Genomic DNA, 24,028 nt, shown 5'->3' with positions numbered 1-24,028 from the left:
AAGAAATGATAATTGATAGGTACACGTAATGACAGCTTATGGCAACTCTTTCCTCACATTAGTTCAAATATCATGTATGTCAATCTTTAGGTCTGGGAAAGATCTACTGGGAATTGTGTGTCATTGATACATATAAGTTGTAGAAGTTCTTTTTTTTTTATGTGTGAGTAACACAGTCTGATTGGGGGATGATCATGGGGTAGACAAGACCCTGAGAATTTATGCTGATTTCTTTGATTCTCCAAATGTGTTTAGCCTGGGGCGTTGCTATGGCTGTGCAGCAGCAGCCACAGAGCATTGTGTGACCCTTCTCCGAGCTCTGGCTACTCACCATGAAACAAGGCAGATACTCGTCAATCAGGTAATTACTGTTGTGTAATGGCTTGTCAACTTGCTACAGAAAGGTGTATTAAGCAAGTTGAAATTCATTGATAATATCAGGAAATGAAATATGATTTCCAAGCCAGTTGCACTTCCAGTCTCCAAATTGTTCAATGAGGAGGTCCGGGATGGACATATCAATCAAAGAAAGATGGCTGGAAATAAGTTTTTGTTTGTTTGTTTTTTCATTTTTTTAAAGCAATTTGTCGAAATGTTAAGCAGATGGCAGTGTGAAACTGGGGAAATTATTCCATTCAGGAAGTTGTATTCAAGCAATCTCTATAAGTGAGTAAGACACTGATGACATTGTTTATGAAATATGATGTTTAAAGGACAAGTCCACCTTCATATACATGTAGTTTGAGTGAATGCAACAATATTATAGTAGAACACATCAGTGAAAGTTTGGGGAAAATCTGACAATCCGTTCAAAAGTTATGAATTTTTAAAGTATTTGTGCAGTCACTGCTGGATGAGAAGACTACTACAATGTATGATGTCACATGCGTACAACGATATAAGGAAAATAAAAAGAGAATTTCACAAAACTTTACTTTTTGAATAAAGTGCACATTTCTTCGACTTGTTACTGACATATGTTCAGGGGAATATTATTCCCCTTGTCTTCTGAAAGAGAGAAGTCGAGTATTCTTTTGTTATGAGAGAAAAGTGAAAATATGTTGAATTGTCTTTATTCTTTCTTTATATCGTTGTACACATGTGACATCACAAGCTATAGTAGTCTTCTCATCCAGCTGTGACTGAGCAGGAACTTCAAAAATTCATAACTTTTGAACAGATTGTCCGATTTTCCTGAAACTCTCACTGATGTGTTCTACTAATATTGCTGCATTCTCTCAACCCACATGTCTATGAAGGTGAACTTGTCCTTTAATCAGTGCCGATGTGGATGGTATTACTAACATACATCATGGAGAGGATGTGAGACCTTTGCAGTGGTAAAAACAAATAAACAAACAAACAAACAAATAACTTACCAAACTCATGTTTTGTTTTACAACTTGTTTCTTGTTGTTAAATTATCAATGTGAACCTTTCAAATGTATTTCTAATTTTCGAAAGAAATAGAAATCACTCCTTTTTTCGGGGGGGGGGGGGGGGGGGGGGGAGATAGCTGACAACATAGTTTTAACCTTGTGCTAGTGTAATTTATTTCAGCAAATGTTTGATATTACAATTACAGACTGGGGGTATTCAAAACAGCTATTAAGGGTATTAGCATTTGATTTAGTAGTATGGTCAGATCATGATAAAGGAATATTGATAAGATGCCAAAATGAGATTTCCATTTCATATGTGATGTTACCCAGGGTCTGATCCAGGAGCTGGTGGAGTATAACATGCGTCGTGGCTCAGCTCTGATCCGCACTGAGGTACGTCAGCTGCTCTTCCTCCTCACCCGGGACAATGCCTCGGCCACTCAGCTCCTCAATGACATCCTCATGGCTAGGATTGCCTCCGCCCTCCAGGGGCACCGCTCCAACCCGGATCTGGTGAGAGAAACACCTATCCTCAAATGACAGCAATAGTGTCGCAAAGTCACATTTTCTGACGTACTCTTTGTATGTTTTCCCTCTCTCTCTCTCTCTCTCTCTTTCTCTATCTAACTATTTATCCATCTGTCTATCTATGTATTAATCTATTGATCAATTTATCAATCTATATATCTGCCTGTCTATCCCTCTGTCCATCTACATATTTATCTATCAATCTATCAATCTATCCTATCTGTCTGTCTGCCTATCTATTTCTCCCCTTCTGTCTCATCTGTCAAAGGAAGACATTATTGAGGAAAGATTCATACAACTTTTTTTTTGTGTGTGTAAAGCAATCTACCACTTGCACCTGTACAATGTATGACTCCTGTTGATGTATGACTCCTGTTGATGTTGTTGGTGTCTTCAATAAATGACCTAAAGGTCAGTAAAGGTCAGAGGGATAAATGTTTTCAGCTTCCAAATCAAACCAAATGCAATATTTCAAGTACCAGTTTGTTACAAGTTAAGAAACTTGAAACTGCCTACAGCAGTATCACTGCATAATTGTTCCAGTTTGTCTAGTCTATTTTAACTCCAAGTATATCTGCATATTATTTTTTTTTCCCAGGCTGGTGCAGTGCGGAACGAGATGGCTCTCCTCATTCACACCATTGAGAAGGATGACTCATGCTGGGAGAAACGACTAAAGTGTGGTAAGGGAAACACTAGGGCCCTCCTTAGTGTAGGCCAGAAGCTACATGTACATGGTGTACATGTCCAGTGTAGCTAAAATTTGAACTTGGATATTACAGATCAAGCAGGTTTTATGTGTTAAATTCATTTGGTGAAGTTGATCTGGGTTAGTCATGAAAACTTGCTAGCTATCAAGACTGTCTTTTCAAAACTTAATCAAAGAACGTGCCAACTTTTGATTTGTTTGTAAATTTGATGTCAAATATTCATATGTGCATGCTTATGTGAGAAAATAGTTGTGATATCTTTGTCAAGGACAACTTTTGAAATTCATATTTTAGTATTATGCATGATAAAATCTACGTCACCGTGTGACATGAATCATGCACTTGTAAAGAATGATGCCTTATTTCCCTTTAAGCCGTAGTACAAGTTTAGGGAGAGATGTCTCTTAATTTTGATGATTTTAAAAAAAATACCAGTGATATTTAAAGATCTTAATGAAAATTGTTTTGATGGGGTATAGGCATGTTCAGTTTGACTTCTACACATTTGTGTATAGAGGCAGTTAGATGTGAACTGATTGTTCTATGACTGATGCTTTCTTGCAGTAATGAAGCTGTTCCTGATGGCAGTGAAGACAAGCAATCCTGTTGTCATGGAGAACATCACGTTGCCATGCCTACGCATCCTGCATCATCTCGTCAAGCCACCCCAGCCCACCAGCAAGAAGAACAAGGTATGACCTATTTATGGAAACTACCAGTTGTTTTTCTTCTAGTAAATATATAATAAGTGATAGTGCAAAGACTGTTAAGTATCAGACTGGTCTCCCAGGAGAAGCAGCTGTCATGTTAACAAGTTGTCTCTTGCACTCCAGAGGTCAACATAGCTGGCTTGTAAATCATGTATTTTATCTTATTTTCTACCCTTTGACTCCATATTGCACTTCTGAAAATAACAGTCTAGTCGATCTTCAAATTATTCAGACAACATAAGCTGCCATGTTGAAAATTCTGATGAAGGACAATGACTACAAATCCCCATGATGCTTGATTCAGATATCATCTCTACACTGATAATAAGATGTGACATGCACATCAATGATATTTGAAGTTAGGGTGTTGGAAGCTTATGGTGCAAAGTTACACTCTTGAATGTTTATCTCTTTGATGGCAGGATAAAAGCATTGAGACATTGAGCACCATGAAACCAGCAGGGAATGATGTGTACATCAACACCTCTCAGTGGATGGGAGTAGGAGACATGGGGTATGCCACATGGAGGACTAGAGTCCCATCCAACATCCCAGGTAAGATGAAATCCTAGGAGGGTAAGACCAAGAACCATCTAGTGGTATGTTGCTCTACTTAGGTATGATGATGGAAATTTATGTAGTGCCTAATACAAAATGTCTGCAGGCATGCTATGCAACACATACTAAAATGCTGTCTGTTGTGTTGTGTAGAATTCATTTGATGTTGGTTTATGTGAGAAAAGAGTTAAGCGTGTCTTTAGATTGGGAATGATGAGAGGGAATGTTGATATTGATCTACCCATTACTCTTCATAAATTTATTGATATGAAATCCATGGGTGTCAGGGTTGATATCAACAGAGAGTTGTGGCTGTTGATGTGATGACTAATTACATGTATGACGACTAGATACAGATAGTCAAAGTCAAGGTAGGACAACGGTTTTAGAAGTTTCTCAAGAAAAGTGAGAACAAGAATGACTGTGTGAAAGTTTCCCATCTGTCTTTTCATCTCAGCCTGTTGTACTCTGGTGAGTATTTGGCTCATGAGATGACTGCATTTCTATTCTGGATTATGTGGTTATGAGTACAGTCAAACCTGCTTTAGTGGCCACCTGTCTATAGTGGCCACTGCCTTATGTGGCCACTAAAAAATCCTTCCCCCCCCCCCCCCCCGAGAAAAGCCGTATTAAAGACCTACCTGCCTATAGTGGCCACCTGTCTATAACGGCCACTGCTTTTGTGTCCCTTGGTGGCCGCTGTAGATGGATTTGACTGTATTTGTACTACTTTGTCATATCTCTTGGATGTTTTTCATTTTTAGTCATGTGTCCAAATAGAGGCCACTTACTCAATAAACTGCAGAAGTAAAAGCCTCTATTCAGATCAAAGACGTTTTCCAAAACACAGTTAATCTTCTGTCTTGCAGCCACCCAGCCAGAAACTGGTGAGAAGAAGCTCCCCTCCCAGGAGGTCCGGGGTCGCTTCCTGATGGAGAAGTATGCCAGGAAGTGGATGGCTGGAACCAAGAAGTCCCCAGAGAGCCTACACCTCGGTGGGAGCACCTGGTTACGTCGTGTCCTCTTCTCCTCCTCCTCCCGGGCTGCCAGGCAGGTGGCTTGCAACATTGTGGAGAGCCTGTGCCAGGTTGGTTTGCTTTTCACTCTTTCTTCTCATCTCACAGTCCACATTCAGTAACTCCCCAGGAGAATTTTCTTGACCTTGTTATTTCAAGTTCTTGTAATGTCTGTGGCCTGTGCTGTAACAATGTGTTAATCCCTAATCAATACCAGGTCAACTTCATTAGGTGTAGTTGCATAAGTGGTCATTGCAATGTATCAATACTAGATATTACTTCATGAGACAAATTATGACAGAATAGTAGTTATGCTGTACATGATTGTAGAAAAAAAAGCCCTTCAGAAACAGCAATATTTGATGAAGAATCTGGACTTCGTTTCTTGTTGTACATGTATTTCCAAACTAATTCCCTCAGTGTTATTTCTCCTGTCTTAAATGAACAACAAATCATGTCCAGGTGTCGAGCCGCAGACAGCAGATGCTAGACCTCTTGACCAGCTACCTGGACCAGGTTGGACCCAGTGGGGAGAGTGCCCAAGAGTTCCTGGCCCTGTACCAACGCCTGACCAAGGCTGACCACTGGAAGCTGTACCTGGCAGCAAAGGGGCTACTGCCCCATCTGGCTAGCCTCATTGCCAAGGTGAGAGTCTGCAGCTGGTTTGATCTGCAAAGTTAAGCGATGAATTCCACAGGGAATGATGCATTTATATCTTTTTGTATGTTCTGTAACGTGTCTGTCTGGTGTATGGCTGTTTTATTCCAGTTATAACAAAGTTGGAACATATTGATGAATGCACATGCATTTAACAAAAACTTGTGTAATTGAAGATTACAGAGTTCCAGGAAAATGTTATGTGATAATGGTAATTATGAAATCATAAGATGCAACCTAAAAGTTTCATTTAATAAAGAAAAAAAATAAGATGTCATTTTTTTCAATTCCAGGAAATTGACGTCCTGTCCAATCTGGAGGAGACCACTTTGACCTCTGACCTTTCCCAGGGTTATGCTCTCAAGATGCTCACAGGTAAAACATAACACTTATGAATAGTTAGGATGGCATTGGTAGTTTACTGACCCACCTTTGGGTGGGGGGGGGGGGGGGGGGGTTGACAGTAGGAAAAGTCTACCATTCAGTCTCTTTCTTCAAAATACACTGTGATCAGATTCAGGAGGAAGCATCCTTAGGAGTAGGAATTTCAAAATCTTTCAAAGTGAGTAGGGAAATATTAGTCAGGAGTGCTGAGGGCCAAAACACTCTGAATTTCATTTTTCATCTCACTTGTAGGCCATATGGGTAAGTGCATTGTGAGTTTGTTGTGTTTAATGTAAAGGGCCTCTGAAGAAAAACCTGTAGCTACAATTTATTTCATGACACACCATCAAAGATCATCACAGGAAGTTGTACATGTATGTAGGTCAACTTTATCAATGAACTCAGGTCAGCCTCCATCCCCATCCCATACCTGTATAAACTCTACACAATAGATTAATCTGTGTGATTTTGATTTTGTGTCCTGTCAGACCTGCTAGCTTCATTCCTGGAGGTAGCCACCATCAGGAGCCACTACAAGGCCAAGCTGCTTGGGCCTGTGCTTCATGGCTACCTGGCCCTCAGAAAGCTTGTGGTCCAGCGCACCAAGCTGGTGGACGAGACACAACAGACTCTCCTAGAGCTCCTAGAAGAGATGACATCAGGTGAGATTAAGCAGCGCCCTCTATAGTATTCTCGTTAGTTTTGTAGTTTGATGTTCTGTGCCGAGATTCAGTCCAAGGTTGTCCAAACTTCATTATTCACTGCTATGGTGCAAATCTTTATGAGCAAAAAAAAATAAATAAATAATAAAAAAAAAAAAAACTTTATCTTCAATCCAGTAAAGTGTGATTTATATTGATGGCTAAAACTATTTAATTACAGTATGTTTTGGCTTGTAAGTCTTCAATTTTCACTGATGCAGTCAGTGAATTAATATGTAATAGAATAGAGAAGGTCCTGAAGTAATGACAAATGCTATGTTACATTTTCCTTGTCTGTTACAAATGATAATAGTTTGCAAATTATGCAGGGAATTTTCACAGCTTGGGACAATAATAGTCGCATGAATGGTGCGAACGATAAATATGATGATGTACATTGAACATTGAACATTGAACATGATGATGTATGTCACATTACTCACCTTATGTTTCTAGGCACTGAGTCTGAGACGAGAGCTTTCATGGCAGTATGTGTTGACACAGTGAAGAGATACGGTCTGGAAGACTTACGTACCCCAGTTTTCATCTTTGAGAGACTGTGTAGCATCATCTACCCAGTAAGTCACCACAACAAGACAAGTTTGTGTCTGTTGAGAATCACTGATACAAATATTAACGTTTTTTGTTTTTCTTGTTGGAGTCATTGTGACCATTCTTTGATCCTCCAATTTGTTATGACAAGAAGAAGTAGAGAAATCCTTTCGAATTCCCACTTTGCCATATTTCTACTAATGAATTCAGAATCAATGTGCAGAAACCTTCAGTGGGGATTTTCATGGAGAAAATCACATCACATACAAGTTGTATATAACAATGCACAGAAAATAAATGAAAATATGCAGATGGGGATAATGCTGATTGATGATGATGATGAAGATGATGATGATGATGAGGAGGAGGAGGAGGAGGAGGAGAGGATGATGATAATGATACTGATGATGGATGATGATGATGATGATGGTGATGATGATGATGAAGTTGATGATGATGATGATGTTGGTGATGATGGTGATGATGATGATGAGGAGGAGGAGGAGGAGGAGGATAATGATACTGATGATGGATGATGATGTTGATGATGGTGATGATAATGATGATAATGATGATGATAAGGAGAAGGATAATGATACTGATGATGGATGATGATGATGATGATGGTGATGGTGAAGATGATACTGATGATTTTATCCTCTGTATCCTACTAGGAGGAGAATGAGGTTGGTGAATTCTTCATGACACTAGAAAAGGATCCCCAACAGGAAGATTTCCTACAAGGCAGGATGCAGGGTAACCCATACAGCGCTAATGAACCAGATCTTGGGCCCCTCATGAGAGATGTCAAGAATAAGATCTGTCGAGGTAAGAATTTTTTATGGTAAAGCCGCAAAGTTTACTGTTTTCTCTGTAACAAAACTGTGACACTCCTAGTGAAAAATGTGCAGAGTTCTATGTCTAATGGTGCCTTCAATATAGTAATGTGATGGAAGTTATGTTTAAGGCCAATTTTGGTAGAGGTTCTCAAGGGGATTTATTGCTTCACTTTTTTGTCTGTTTACATTGTAGAGATTTTGGTCTTTGATAGAAAAATCACAACCAGTTATCTGCGGTATAGATGAGATCTTATGATGAGATCATATGTCTGTGTTTGGCCATTGGCTTTCAAAGGGAATAAAAGGAACTTAAGATATTCCCTTCATGCACCATTGTCAAGCACATAGTTGAAATGTTATGAGTATTTAAAATGTATTACATCACAGTGTATTAAAAGCTACTATGTTTTCAGCATGATGATGATCTTTTTACTCCCCTAAATGTATCCTGCAGATTGTGAATTGATAGCACTGCTAGAGGATGATACAGGAATGGAGGTGAGTAGTTTCATATGAATCATTGATTTTGGTAGCCTCGTGTAGCTTCATAATTTGTAATTGCCAGTGATATGCTCGTTCATTTGTCTGTCTATTTGCCTAGTATGCTACAAGCAATAAAAAGAAACCTTGATTATGAAAAAATACTTGTATATCATCATGATTCCATTAAGAATGAATTTAAGTAAAATCATTTAGGTTGTGAAAATATTGTGGATATTATTGCACAGAGCTTTTGTTCTTATAAGTGGCATCTATTTTGAACATGTTTAGAACATCACAATTTTGTTAGTGATGAATGGTCACAATGAATACCAGTTATAACAATTGTACAATGAAGTTCCTGCCAACATTCTCTAGCAATGCTGTCCCAGTTTGTCTATCTTTGTGAAGTTTTAAGAAAGTCCAACTGTCACATTCCATCTGCAGCTGTTGGTAAACAGTAAGATCATCAGTCTGGACCTGCCAGTCAAAGATGTCTACAAGAAGATTTGGTGCCCGGAGAATGAGGTGTGTATCTCATGTACTTTTTGCTCTGTTGTATATCTTAAAGTATAATTTTTGGTTTGATAAAATGACTGTTGCAGTTGTTCTGCCATAACATGTACAATGTAGGGCAGGGAAAAGTCTTTTTATCTCACAAATGTATTGCCCGACATGTTTTGGGTGTTTTGTTTTGTTTGTTTTTTAATCCCCATGGGTGATAGAAGAAAAAGGCCTTGTTTTGAAGCTTCGTAATTTCATCTGTAATCAACCATGTGGGGTTTATTGTTTCACAGTTCAGATCTCTTTACTTGGTTTGAATTGAATTGTGAGCCATCTTCTTCCTTCTGTAGGGTGAGCCGATGCGAATCATCTATCGCATGCGTGGTTTGCTGGGTGATGCCACAGAAGAGTTCATTGAGTCTGTGGACAACACAAATGGTAGGTGAACAGTTTGATATTAACTCTAGTGAGATGGATAGGCATCTTTCATACTTAAACTTCATCCCAGTTCAATTATTTTTAAATCAAGTAAAGACAACTGTCTGTCATAAAACAATATCATTTTCAGAAGCAAATGTCATCGTGGGTGAAAATATTATGAAATAAGATATCACAAATCAAAGGCGTATGAGAAGTTGATAGGAAATCTATGTAATCAAGTTTGAATCGGCTGAAAGAGTCCTTGCAGTTTTGCTGTAGTTTTTTTCTATAATACTAACATTTCCTATGTAATCTATGTACATGCAGATGAAGGAATGGATATAAGAATCTGATGCTTTAATGTTTGCAATCTAAAGATGTTTAATTTCAAAAAAGAAAGAAAAAAGCTGTGGGCTCTAAGAGGTTGTATGCACTTTATTCATAACATGGTCTCAAAATATGATATAGTTTTTGATTGGTATTCTTCCAGTACAATAAAGATGTATATTTACAAAGTATGTGTTTGTGATTGAACCATGAATCAGAAATGTGCAGTTTTTGTCAATATTTCTGGTCTATGCCCAGCACCATTCAGGAGGAGTGGTGCTTCATAGAGATCTAGTAACACTTGTCTGTTTCCCCTTTACAGATGTAGACACCAATGAGGAGGAAGTGTACAAACTGGCCTCAGTGATGAGTGAATGTGAAGGGTTAGAGGTCATGCTGCACAGGTAAGTCAAAGAGATGACAAACAGAACTAATAGGTGAAGTTTCAGTCTTTCCTACTTGTGGTACAAATCCTCTTCCCATAAAGCACTAAAAGCATCTTGAAGTGAAATATTGCTATTCTTGCCACTTACCACACAAGATTTGAACAGTGTAGTTTCTCTGTGGAAGCTGCAATTGTATGACTTACTAAATGCAACATTTGCTATGAAACGTAGCCCAGGAGAAGTTTATTCAGATTGTGGTTTCATTGTACAACATGTGAAAAAAACTTCTTCTTGATATCAAAGTGTAGTTGCATACAGTTTACTCTTGCCGGACTCGCAGATGGCTTCCACAAAAATGAAATGAATCACAGTCTGTCTTACACCAGTGTGTAATGTCACACTTCATGGATGATTGCTTTCAGACTGGCCTTCCTGACTGACCTGGTTCGAGGCCAGCAGCTGCTGACCGTCCTACTCAAGCTTCTCAGCTACTGCACCAAGGTGAAAGGCAACCGCCAGAGACTCATTGAACCAGGCATGCAGACCTTGAACATCATGCTGGCTGTACTCAACAGGGTGAGACCTTGATCTTTAGAGACATTTAACCCCTACACCAGCACCAATACTAACACCAATTTGATCTCCAACCCAAACACCAACACCAACACTGGCTCAAACCTCCATCTCTACTACTTCCAATCGTGTTTAGCAGAGTAATAACATAAGCCTTTGCCAGTGGCCCATCCTATGGGAATGATTATGTCATGTCTATGCTCCTTATATGAACACTTGTGTGATTGTTTGAGCTAGAAGCATGTAAAAGTCAGGTGATTGTTGATTAGGATTTTATAAGTCGCACATTTGTTTCACTCTTCTATTAGCAATGACTTCTGAGAGGATTGCTTGTTGTTCAAGTACATGTATCATGGCGTAAAAGGTTTCTGGATCATGGTACTCTAAAAAAAAAAAGGAACTTTTCCAGCTATGATTGTTAACTTCTGTAAAGCTTGAAACTGTAACTTTTGGTGACAACTGTGTCAATGATTTTGTGCAGGTGTTGCTGGCAGAGCATGAGGAGCCAGGGTCAGGAGGCGGAGCCATGGTTGCTGAGCAACTGCTGTCAATCATGGAAGTCATTCTGATGGAAGCAAACAATGAACCACTTGAGGGAGGCAAGGTACTAGTAACAGTGTGAATTCAGCAACCTTTTAACCCATGCATATACCATTTGCCAAATACTTATCATGGATTTTTAAGGTAGATTTTTGTCATGTCTAAAACCTCATTTATAACTGTGTGTCAGAACTTGTTTTGATAGGGTCCATCATTGCTGTGTGGTAATCAATATCAAACAGTTACATTTTGTATGATACGGTTATTCTTCTTTTATTTCTGGTTGAATTAAAAAAAAGAATAATGCAAAGATGTGATTTTTACCTGTTACCCCATGGATGCCTCTGTATCAACATTGTCAAACCTGCAAATTGTCCAGTTAGATTTGTCAGTATGTGCTGCTGTTTATACAAAAGGTGAAGTTAAATAAAAAGAAAGAAAATGTTCATGCTGTTGCAGAGGTGTTACATTGCGGGAAATTTAGCAATATTGACCAAAAATGAGAAAGTTATGTTACTTCCCATTAATACCAGCAACTTACATCTAACAAAGAAATGTGCACCTCAAAACAGCCCCTTACCACAAGCACAAAAACCATTTTCTTCCAATCTGGACGTGAGAAATCAGAGATGAGGGATACACACACACAAATTGCTCTTTCTTTTGCTGTGAATTAAGCATACTCCTAGTATGAAACATTGCCTTGAGATCAGCGGACATCTCAGTCTCCACTGTCCATTCTCTACCCCTCACAGCCATCGGTGATCCTCTCATGTGACAAGTCTCAGCTAGTGGTCCTCCTTGACCGCATCAACAGTCCCTTCGTCCGGAGCCACGCCAGCGTGCTCCAGGGTCTGATGCGCATCATCCCTTTCCTCTCCTTTGGGGAGGCAGACAAGATGCGTACCCTCATCAACCACTTCAAGTCTTACCTAGACTTTGACAAGTAAGTCAGCTAGGGGGCAGCATGGTGTCTCCTTATGTGGGGAAGTTATTGTCTCAACTCCACTAAGTGCTTTATGACTCATCTTAGGTTTAAATTCAGGGAACATGAAACCAAATTAAAGTGGAATATCATGTCAGTGTCATGGTCACTGTGGATCCAATGTAGTAGAATCTAAAGCATTGTCGCAAACACTACTGGAAGAAACCTCAAGGAACAATGACTAGTCATTTTTCCTCATCCACTTTAGGTATGAAACTTTGCAGGGAACAATCTGTCTTATTCCACATGCTATATTCTGTTTGTTTGTTTTTTGTTCTTGTTTTTTGTTTGTTTACTGAAATTACGTCCCAGTTGTTTTTCTTTGAAGTACTGTTATGTTGAGGTAAATTTGATGTGTTTTCTTCTCCATTCAGATTTGATGTTGACCACTCTCAAGATGACGAAGTACATGTGGAGTGTTTCTGTGTCATCACAGCTGGTATAGAGGTGAGAATATCTTTTTATTAGTGAATCAGAAGAAATCTTTCACTTCCTTTCATAAAAGTTTTGTCAGTATTCACTCTGTGTTGAGAAGAGAATTATGTATTACTCCCCGACACTACAACTGGCACATCAGTGAGATCTGCCAGACAAATTTTCTTCATACCATCTGTATGTGACTGTCATTTAATCAATGTAAGGCAGTGTAAGGCGGATGTTACATTTGTAAATGTCAGATTGGTATCTTGCAACATATATTTTTTTTTAAGTGATGTGCTTCATACGCTGGTAAAGTTACAGTACCTGCAATCACATACAATACACATAGCATTGCATATCTGATAGAACACAGAGCATACTAAACAGAGATCTAATATCAGTGGTCAATCAAGCTTTTTGTTCATATCAGTATATTTTCTTTCTCTTTCTTTCTTCTTGTTTTATTCATGCCTGTATGAGTGCATGATATTCAGTCTTTCTTATGGCTGTGCTTTAGTTTGACTGTATAATGTGTTAAAATGTGTCTTGTTAAAACATACGTGACAATTGCTTTTTATTTTCCTCAGAACAATGTGAATGGTATCCAGCTGAAGGACATGATGATAGAAGAAGGAATTGTCATGGATGCTATCAAATACGTCAGCTGTAAGATCCCACAGGCCAGCAAGTGAGAATCAGTAGTACTACTCTCATTTCCTCATGTCTGCAATATATCATGGGGGATTACCAATGTCATTATGTTTCATTGAATGTTTGATTGATATCAGATGCTGATGTACTGACTTTGAAAGCAATGAATTCTTGCCTGAGATACTTGTGCTATGTCACCTGCATATGTGTACATATAAGTGTTTGTAAAGCTGTTTCTTCATGCAATTTTTGTCAAATCAGTTGGGAATAATAAAAGTATAATGTTGAACTGCATAGCAATATTTCGGACAAGTTTGTTTCTGTAGATGTGTGAAGGAGCTTTGTTTAGTAATACTGGTATCTGGATGAGAATTGAGTTTTATAGCTAAAGAAAGACTGTAACTGATGACAATATTTTCTGCCTGTTTGAACAGCCTGGATTCTGTGCCATGGAAAGAGTTCCTAGCCAAGCCTGCTCTGCCGTATGTTCTCAGAATTCTGACAGGGCTGTGTACAGGCCATGCCAAGTCACAGGTGAGATTTAGCTCTAATTCTACCCTCTCATGATGTAAACAGACGATGAACTGTGCCATTAGGATAGTCGATATTATCAGTTTAAATTCCTAAATGAGAACTTACCGTGAGATTAGAAACAGACGATTATGTAGACATTGCCACATCTTTTTGATCTTTCAATGTTAAAGAAAATGCCAAAGATTTGACATTATACATATATACAATGTGTGCAGTATATTGTAATTTATACATATTTTTCTTTTACATGATAAGACTTATCAGGATAAATGTTGGAATATTTTATTGAGATAAAATATGACTGCTTAATTTAAGTGCCTATAGTTCATATTTTGCTGGACAGGCTTAAGCAAAGGATGATATATTGAACAAGAGAAGGTTTACTATGTGTGCATTTTGAAAACTGATTAAGGTGTTTAGTAGCTCTTTATTGTGTTATCTGTATAGTATTCACCTATGAATTGTCAGTCAACCACATATATCAAATAATTTGTTGTGATTCTCCTGTTTGCTATATAAGGGCAAGATTGAAGGGAAAGTAAGTTTAATAAGTCCCATTTGGACAGAATCAAGAGTGAACACAAATGAACACAGTATTCTAAAGTGTCATGAGTAGTGCACAGACTGTGTTCATCTCTTACCTTTGCAGCTGCTGGCGGGCCGTGAGTGTATCCCAGCTATACACAAGATGGAGCAGATCTCGTCTGAAGAAGGCATTGGATCCCTGTCAGAAAACCTGATGGAGGCCCTCAAGGCTAACCCCACAGTGGCCAAGAAGGTACATGTAGGACTCTACACCATGGTCCTCTTTCATCATTCTCTACTCCCTCTGCTGTTCTTTGAATTCTCTTTCATCTTTTTATATGTGTTTGCTTCGTTGTGACCTCAAGATATTGGCATTCTTGTCCACACTATGTGTGTAGGTGTGTGTGATGTTTAGACTTGCATTCATTCATTCATTTTTTTATATCCAACAGAAACATAAATATTTTTTTTTAAGTTAATGAATTAGCATTGCAATGTACAATCAACAAAAATTATAAGATTGCAAAACATGCTCATTGAATAAAAATGCTGGAAATTGGGAGGAATGGTAAAAAAGCACTGCTTGTTGGATGCATTCCCCGAAACATGATAATGCAAATTTCATGATTGGTATCCTGTCAATTATAAAAAGCAGAATTACAAAACTCATTACTTCCTGCTGCCATCTGACAGTTATTATTTTGCATTTATTGTATACCTTGTAAGGGTTATTGGCAGTAGAAGCTATCCAGTAAAGGATCTTTTGATATGTTTCCTGTTACAGATTGATGAGGTGAGAGCCCAGACAAGAGCAGAGAAGAAGAAACTAGCCATGGCTATGAGAATGAAGCAGCTGGGTGCATTGGGCATGTCGGTGAGCACACCCTTCTTCACGTTATTCTATTGCCATACAGTGCTGTGTATGTGTAGAGATTTCATTTTGGTACAAGGTGACGTGAGATTTTGTGTGAGAATCCATCAATATAAGGCCTGAATTGAGATTTAAGGTTATCCAGGTTATCCTTGATGAAAGGACCATGTTTCATTTGTATTTAGTGATGGCGGTAGAATCAAACAGCCATAACCATACAAGTGTCATATTTCAGTTTGAATTAAATATGTAATGGAAGTTGAAAATTTGTATGTTTTCATGGAACTAACATCCTCCACAGCCACATGTGCAAAGTGAATGAGATGATGATAACATTGCTTCATATGGACCTTTATAGAAGTAAAGCATTGATAATGTAAAACATTTGCTGGCTAAATGCATACATAGACATTGTATTTGAGTAAGCTCAAATTTGGTATGTGTATGCATGATAAAGAACAGATCACCATTTGCAGGTACCCAATTTATGGAAGGTAGAGTTGGCATTAACTTCTTTTGTGGTCAATGCCTCATGTTGAAAGTCGTGGTTATCTTATTGCCCACTGGCTAAGCAATGCCCAAGTGTGGTTATACACGCCACGAAGAGCAAAGGACCCTTATGGTCACCGGGACTTGCCGACAGCTGACTGAAAGACATCGGTCATCTGTGCGATAATCCCGTACATTATTGTCCTGTGTGTGTGTGTGTGTGCAGTATCATAACCCGAGTGTCGTCCAAATCTGAGACTGCTGTCTTCACTATGTACAATCTTGTCTGCATTTTCCAGTGTGTCTGTGGAAGGAATCAAATATGACAAGAAGTCTTATAATAATAATAATAATAATAATAATAATAATAATAATAATAATAATAATAATAATAATAATAATAATAACAATAATAATGATAATAATAATAATGCTAATAATAATAATATTGAGACCATACTGCCATTAATGATAATGTACACATGTCTAATTGTTACACATTTGTGAAACTAGGCTTTAAACCCTTGTCGGCGCGAATGTCCATTGCGTATTTCAGCTAAAAAAAGATATTTGCTTACAGTCATTTTCAAGTTTCTTTCAGCTGTGATAAAGGGCATTAGTCTCACAAGGACTGCTGCATGTGTTTGAGCACATTTGGGGGGGGGGGGGAGGGATCTGACCTGTTTTAGATCTTTTCATCCAAAGCCTTATGAATGCCAAGTTATGCATAGATTTATGAAGTGTGTTTGGTTGATGATTGACATCTCTCTTGCAGACAAATGAGAAGGGTCAGGTGACAGCCAAAAAGACAGTCTTCAAACAGATGGAGGAGTTGATGGAAGAGACTGGACTTACATGCTGTATATGTAGAGAAGGCTATAAGTACCAGCCAGAAAAGGTAAAACGCAGTGCATAGCTATGATTTTCACATACATGTAGCTGGACAAACAAAATGGACGAGAACTCACGACTGTAACAATGAATTTGGGTTACTTTTATTCTACTTTTATGGTAACAGAATTATGTAACCACTAAATAAAAGTCATTCAAACATCACTGACAAGAATATGTAATACTTTGATATTGTTAGTAGCAGATGCCATATTGAAGTTATTTGCATAATTGTATGCTCAGAGAAGTAAGTATGTAAGGATGAGGCTGATTCAATTAATGCGTTACAGGTAATTAATTAAACAAGACTGCAGAACTTGCAGATTTTGCACCCTGCTTTTCACAAGAAATGAAGTTTGTTAATTTTATGTCCATAAGTTATGCCAAATCATATGTTAGGTTGGCATTATTATATTATTGACAATTAAGTTAACAATCACTGTGAACATTTTGGAGAGTTGGCAGAATTATGACTTCTTTTTTATGCCATTTGTTCTCTCAAAGGTACTTGGGATCTACACCTTCACAAAGTGTTCCCCATTGGAAGAGTTTGAGATTAAGTCTCGCAAGACGCAGGGCTACACTACAGTCTGCCACTTTAACATCGTTCACTACGACTGCCATGTAGCAGCTGTCAGGTACATACTGGTCTCTCTGTATTAGTTTCTCTATAATAATATGAGAAGTCACCTCTGGTCAGGGGGAAGCAGGTCATTGTGCAGCTATGGAGTGGTCAGTGGGAAGGTGTTGGACCATAAATCATCTCTGGCTGTGATCTTGATTTTTACTGACAGATGAACAGACAACTTGAGAATTCTTGCAATCATGTAGCTAAAACCTGTAGAACACACTCTTGGAGAGCCATTTTGTGTCATTGCATTGTCAAGTAGCAAACTGAAAGTGAGCATTAGAAAGGAAGAAGATCAAGTCTATGTCAATGTGATTCATGTGAGTTATGATGGCACCATTTGACTTGTTGTTTTATTTAAATGTGTACCTGGGAACTTTCTGTTGATCAAACTTTCCTTTGCAGCAAAATTTGTTTCTTTGTGTAGAGGGACCTGTAAACTGGAGACTTTGACCTCACTTCTTACATTTGAAATAACAATCAGATGATTAGATGACATCTTATAAATTATGATCTGAGAATTTTATCAATGTATGAGCTCATTTTACTGAATTTTGATAAAAGTCCACCTATTGACAAAAGTCGACACTTCTAGAATGTAACAGTATCAATTGCAGGAACAAGCCTACTAGGCATCATTCTATAGTCAAATTGTGCACTAAGAGTAAAATTAATTAGACAAATTTTGATTGCCACTTGTGACATGATTTCTATGATAAGTACAGTAGTGATAAAGTAGGGTTATAGATATAAAACTGTGTACCTTTGATCCCATAGACACGCCCGAGGCAGAGAGGAATGGGAGAGTGCAGCTCTACAGAACGCCAACACCAAGTGCAATGGACTGCTTCCTCTATGGGGACCATCTGTGCCGGAGTCAGCCTTTGCCAGTTGTCTAGCAAGGTACATCTTGGTTCCACTCCATAAATGTGGGCCCAAACCATGCGTGATGTTTGTTGGCTCAGTATTCCAGCAGTCAATGACATATACAGTAACATTTCCATAGGATGACTGAAATTGTACGAGTGCCAACTAAAAGAAAAGTGACAAACTGGTGAACATCAAAGCAGGAAGTGAGATCATGCAATGAATGAAACAGTGAATTGTGAAAGTACGAAATGTAGATGAGAGGGAAAAAAGGTGAAAGAATCCAGGTGTAGTAAACTATAGTTATCAAAGCAAATGAGACGGCTTCATATCGTTGCTTTACAGATAAGTTCATATATGTTGCATTACCTTGCTATGTATACTTGTAAAGGTATGATCCTTTATTCAGTCTCCCCCATGAAATGTAACTTGGCACACATATTCTCTTGATTAAACCATCTCACCAACCTCTTCATCTTCCCAGACATAACAGCTACCTACAGGAGTGTACAGGCCACCGGGAGCCCGCTCACCATGCCACCATCCATGATCTCAAGCTCCTCCTCCAGCGATTCGCCTTTGAGCGTTCCTTCAGTGACGACAGCGGGGGCGGGGGCCGGCAGAGCAACATCCACCTGATACCTTATCTCATGCACATGGCCCTCTATGTCATCAATACGTAAGGAGTCTGGCTTGGTTGTCTCAGTATGGCTTGGTTGTACAATGGTTATGGGTCATATTGTAGTTTAGAGCTTGCACTGGTTGGCACAAGTGTTCTTAGCAGTGATTGTGGATGTAGCTTTGTGTAGAAATGATATTAAGAGGCATGGGTGGACACTTCCTGTGCAGTTGTGAAAGTACAAAGTACAAGTATAACCCCACTTTATCACTACTGTACCCTGTTTATATGAATAAACATATATACAATATTCAAAGATGAAATGTTTGGTCTAAACCATCCGTTTTTTACTCATCTATAATGATAACATAATTGGTGTATTGTTGTGTGCATTGCAATTGTGAGTATTTCATCAAGAAATTCAAATGCCATTGTAAACAAGTACACTGTACAGGAGTCTTCAGCATCAACCGGAGGGATCATCCATTCTGTGTGACACCATTGGACAGTTTGTTTAGAATCAATGTAGTTGTTGATAGGAAAATTTAATCATGGTTTGGAATTTGAAAATTTAATTGTGGTTTGACTGTGTTTGGTAAACTTGAAGATTAATATGGAAATTGCTAAACATTCTTGAGTATTTTTTGACATGAAATATGGATACTTGATAAGTTGACTCTGTCTATATATTGCTTCTAATCATCAGAACACGCTCTGTTCCACGAGAGGAGAAGAATTTGAACAGCCACCTGAAGTCTCTACCGTCCAAATGGGTGGAGGCAAGCTATGAGGTGGATGGCCCCTTCTACTACGCTACTCTGCATGTCCACCTCCTGCCCACAGACAAGTGGAAGGAGAATCGTGTCACTGTCTTGAAGCAACTCCTTGTGGCAGCCCACACCAGACATGTCAGCCCCTCAGGGGCTACCATGTAAGTCTACCCTGATTGTCTTTCATTTTCAAAGAGAACAAAGCCATATAAATTTATTGTATGTGTACTAGGACCTCAGTGAAGTAAGAATCACAATTCTGTAGAACCATTATTTGTGTTGGGAGGAGAGGGGGAATCAAAAGAAAACAAAAATTCAGGGGGGAAAAAAATAATACGGTCATGACTTTCTGGAAGGTAAGGTGGGGGTTACCATTGCACCCCCGACCTTGAGCCAGGGTCCACAGCCCTCACCCTGAAAAAAGAAATGTTCCGTGGCCTGTTTATGACCATTCATAATTAGAGTCATGTAGTCACAAACATGAAATTATATTATTAGGTACCTGTAGATGTACTGCAGAAGAAATTGATTTGAAGGAAATTGTCAACAATTTTGTCAGAAATTCTCAGTTCAGTTTGTATCATGCTGCTGTATCCATGGAGCACACTATGCTGCTTGAATTTTACAGGTTGTCAGACAAGCAGGTGAAGGAGTACAGGGTGTACAAGGGAGCTCTGGTCTTCTTTGGTCTCATTGAGAAACTCTACACACTGATGCTGAAGGACATGACTCATCAAACAGGCAACACCTGGCCAGTCAACCTGGCTAACTTCATCCGTCATAGTGACGAGATTCTCCTCAAGGCTGGCGACAAGGTACATTATATACACTGAGATTATGTTTAACTGCTTGAGTGCAGTGGTAGAGACACCGTGTGTAGTTGTGGCACACACATTGCATAATCACACATTTTGAAGATGACTTCATGATAATGGATACACAAGGTATCACAAAAGGGTTGGCTCACTTTAACTCCATTTGCTCACTTTTATTGGGTTAACAGTTTTCAGCAGCTTTTGTTCCTGCCTGTAGCATTACAAATGCTTAAATATCATTTGAATAAAGCCACTGTTGACAATTGGGAGCAGTGATTAAAACAATGTTTGAGTTATCGCATTTGATGCACATGTAATTCAGTTGTATCACAAAACACTGTACCATATAAACATTGTACAGTAAAGCCACAAATATAAGGATATACCACTGTTTTTCTCAATAAACCATAACTGTAGACTGTTCATTCTCAAAGGGATCGTATAGTTTTGGTTGAGACCTAATTTCAGGTTTCTAACATTTTTTGGTGAGGTAATGAGAAACATCTAATGAAATATGAAAGAGCATGTAATTCTATGAGGAATTCAACATTTATTTGATGAAAATTGGTTTTGAAATGGCTGAGATATCCAAAAAAGAGCGATTCTAATAAAGTTTGGGATTCATACTTTATTATGATTGCATTTTTTACCTTGTTTTTGGATGTTTCAGTCATTCCAAACCCGATTTTCATCAAATAAACTTTGAATTCCTCTTAAAATGGTATGCTCTGTTCTATATCATAAGTGTTTTCTTGGTATCTCGCAAAAAGTTAAAAGCCCAATTCTCATCTCCACCAATGCAGTACCATCCCTTTAAAACGATTTTGATAAAACCATTGTTCACATTTTGTACATTTAACAATACTTAACATTGATTTGATCTGATTAACATTTTTGCATTGGTTGTTTCTCTCCCTAACTCACATTTTAAAATTATTTTGAAGCACTAAAGCTGTGTCTTTTTTCATCTGCAAATGATAAATAGTGGCTCTTGATATGACATTAGATTTACACGCAGAATGCACAAAGAATGTTCCAGGCAAAATTTGACTGAATGCATCATTACAAAACATCTTTAGCATGTATTTAGCAAACGTGTAGAAACAAGCATTGTTGCAGATCCATATGTAATTTTTATTTATCATTTAAACATATATTCCAAGTGCAGATATGTTCTAATAGTCCCCATGTGCTATTACCTTAAAGCAAGGTTATTAGGTTGCAATCACACATGTTGATTGTCTTCAGGCAAGCCATTCAGAAATAATTTTTTTCACAAATGGAAATGTGTCATCAAACCAGGGTATGAACTGGTGATGATGAAAAATTGCCTGACTTTCTGTCTCCCTCGTACTTTATCTCTCTATCTATTCATCTATCTGACTATCTATCTTTCTTTTTTTTCTGTATCTCTTTCTCTCTCATCACAGCTGCTAGCAACCTGTGAAGATGACTTGCTGTCTTGTGAATCATTTGCAGAGTTCTGTGATGTCAATGGTGAGATGATCCTCCTCTTTTAATTTTTCTTATATCGTGTATGCTGAAGTAATTGTGTATTCAGACACTGTGTAGGAGATGCTTTAGATGTTAACACGTTCATGTGACGTGGCAGTGTACTTGCTCTTGATGACTATTAGGCAGTTGCATCCTGGAATGCTGTCTGTTTAATGCAGTATTTAAAAGCTTTACTCTACAAATTGTAAATCATCTTATAGATGAGGAAAATGAATAAATGAAAGAGACAAAACAGAGTCTTATGATGCGCTGCAATGGTATACACACTGTTTCTTCAGGACACGTGGAGAATTTCCGTGCACAAGTTTACTAGGCTTGAGGGGCAATGCGGTATGCAGCATTTCGTTTGTAAATACAAACTTAAGGGTTGACTTAATGTTGCTTATAGGTCTTTACTGTTAGATTAGACTGCTAGATAAGAAAGATACATTGTAGGATTCATAGATATATATGTAAGTGTCGGAAATATGCAAATATTTAATGTTTTTATAGTATAAGGTTGATGTACAGTTGACTACAACCTATGCCACAGCTCTTCCTTATGTACATACAAATCCTTTGTAATTACCTTCCACTTGATTCACATTTGTTTCATTGCTAAAAGCCAAGATATTGTCCTCTCCCTTTCACTCAGGTCTACTAGGGGACATAACAAACCCAGATCAGTTCCTGGTCGACACACTCAAGTCTGTTCCATGAGGCGTGTCTCACTTATTTCCACCTGAACCTCTTTGATGGCCAATCATCCAAAGCTTGTCAGACTGATCCCTATGACTGTCGTCACTCCTTTCCAACTTGATGACATTAATGTCATCCAGCTGATTACCCATTGGTGGCACCTGGGTAGCCAGAGTTGCATGCTGATATCTTTGTCTGTGATTCAAGTGTTGATGTTGGTCTGAGAGAGTGAAGATGTTAGGTGTCAGGTGTATTATTGTCTATGTGCAAATTATTAAACTTCCACATAAGTGTACAATGCAGGCAAAGCACTAGAAGTCATGTTGGACAGAGCTGAAGACGTTCTTACTTTGAAATCAATTGGTAGCTTGCTGACATTGTGGTTAGTGTAGGTCTATACAAAATACATTTCCCGTACCAGTAAATACAATTGTGTGTGCTTGGCATGTAGATTGTCTTGTGCCTGTATTGTCCATGCTGTATGATCTAATTCAGAAATGTATGCCTGATTTTCATTTAACTTACATGATATATTAATCTCTTTGTTATGTAATTCATATCCTCCATTTCAGAAAAATCCATATTTAGGGGGTGATAATCTCAGTAGGACTCTATTTCATTCTTCAGTGATCAGTGTAGCATGAGGCAGTGGAAATGATATTCTGCAGATTTCTAATCTAAGGCTAGAAACAAATACTGAAGGTATATCATTTGACCAAATTTTGATTATGTGCTATGTATGCATTATGTGTCATGGAACACGTTTCCTGCTGGTGCAGTCTCATATTCCGCTGAGTCAGCAACTTATATTAAGAATTATCAGGATATTTAGCCATCTATAGCATCGTGTGTTTATTGACTACTTAGTCCACTCTTATGAGACTTGACAGGTAAGTAGTCAATAAACACACGATGCTGTCAAGTCTCATAAGAGTGGACTATTATAATTATAATTTTTTTCTCCAAATTTTCTTCATCACTTTAACATTGATTGATTCCACTATACTATAATCAACATTTTGTTTTCAAGCATGATGTTATGTAGAAGATATTGTTATGTTGATTTGTGTACAATCAATACCCATTGTTGGGATTTTTAGCATTGAGATCTACGTTTACTAGCAAATATAATGAAATCCTTAACGTAAGCAAGAGATCATGAATATTCAGTGTGTATGATTCATGGATTACAATATATATACGATACACAGCCTTCTCATTTTGTTTTCTATACATGGCTTGCTACTTTATGATTTGCTCAGTTTGATACTGTAAATCACTATAACACAGGGGTTTTACATAAAAGAATGATAATAATAGTGCAGCACTTTAGGCATATTGGTGAATCTATGGAAATTGCTTTATAGTTAAATTTGGTCATGAGTGTGTAGTATTCATTGCACCAACATTTCAAGAAACCATTTCTATAGTTAATATATGGACATTGAGACTGTTGCATCTGGATTTGTATGTAAAGTTCAGTGTGTTATGATAAAGTGTTTA

General features: G+C 38.1%; 1 protein-coding gene across 1 annotated transcript in view; it reads left to right on the top strand.

Annotated features, from left to right (window-relative positions):
- LOC139731315 (E3 ubiquitin-protein ligase UBR4-like) overlaps positions 1 to 24,028 on the top strand; it is a 93,461-nt gene extending 69,433 nt beyond the window's left edge. The window contains exons 80-110 of the mRNA XM_071642204.1: positions 256 to 361; positions 1,713 to 1,895; positions 2,509 to 2,593; positions 3,185 to 3,312; positions 3,753 to 3,885; positions 4,758 to 4,975; positions 5,367 to 5,549; positions 5,855 to 5,936; positions 6,434 to 6,607; positions 7,103 to 7,224; positions 7,873 to 8,026; positions 8,492 to 8,535; positions 8,965 to 9,045; positions 9,372 to 9,459; positions 10,091 to 10,172; positions 10,577 to 10,730; positions 11,209 to 11,331; positions 12,023 to 12,213; positions 12,627 to 12,699; positions 13,260 to 13,360; positions 13,758 to 13,857; positions 14,507 to 14,635; positions 15,167 to 15,256; positions 16,518 to 16,640; positions 17,138 to 17,271; positions 18,039 to 18,164; positions 18,613 to 18,807; positions 19,454 to 19,678; positions 20,146 to 20,332; positions 21,763 to 21,829; positions 22,482 to 24,028. Coding sequence (XP_071498305.1) covers positions 256 to 361; positions 1,713 to 1,895; positions 2,509 to 2,593; positions 3,185 to 3,312; positions 3,753 to 3,885; positions 4,758 to 4,975; positions 5,367 to 5,549; positions 5,855 to 5,936; positions 6,434 to 6,607; positions 7,103 to 7,224; positions 7,873 to 8,026; positions 8,492 to 8,535; positions 8,965 to 9,045; positions 9,372 to 9,459; positions 10,091 to 10,172; positions 10,577 to 10,730; positions 11,209 to 11,331; positions 12,023 to 12,213; positions 12,627 to 12,699; positions 13,260 to 13,360; positions 13,758 to 13,857; positions 14,507 to 14,635; positions 15,167 to 15,256; positions 16,518 to 16,640; positions 17,138 to 17,271; positions 18,039 to 18,164; positions 18,613 to 18,807; positions 19,454 to 19,678; positions 20,146 to 20,332; positions 21,763 to 21,829; positions 22,482 to 22,546 — 3,946 coding nt within the window. The 3' untranslated portion in view covers positions 22,547 to 24,028. The remainder of the gene's footprint in view (positions 1 to 255; positions 362 to 1,712; positions 1,896 to 2,508; positions 2,594 to 3,184; positions 3,313 to 3,752; positions 3,886 to 4,757; positions 4,976 to 5,366; positions 5,550 to 5,854; positions 5,937 to 6,433; positions 6,608 to 7,102; positions 7,225 to 7,872; positions 8,027 to 8,491; positions 8,536 to 8,964; positions 9,046 to 9,371; positions 9,460 to 10,090; positions 10,173 to 10,576; positions 10,731 to 11,208; positions 11,332 to 12,022; positions 12,214 to 12,626; positions 12,700 to 13,259; positions 13,361 to 13,757; positions 13,858 to 14,506; positions 14,636 to 15,166; positions 15,257 to 16,517; positions 16,641 to 17,137; positions 17,272 to 18,038; positions 18,165 to 18,612; positions 18,808 to 19,453; positions 19,679 to 20,145; positions 20,333 to 21,762; positions 21,830 to 22,481) is intronic.

The sequence above is a fragment of the Diadema antillarum genome, unplaced genomic scaffold (assembly GCF_040938485.1).
Source record: "Diadema antillarum isolate AM-2024a unplaced genomic scaffold, OU_Dant_1.0 seq00000368_RagTag, whole genome shotgun sequence".
In the NCBI taxonomy this organism is placed as follows: domain Eukaryota; kingdom Metazoa; phylum Echinodermata; class Echinoidea; order Diadematoida; family Diadematidae; genus Diadema; species Diadema antillarum.
Note: the sequence above shows the minus strand (reverse complement) of the source record. Positions and strands in the feature narration are given on the sequence as shown.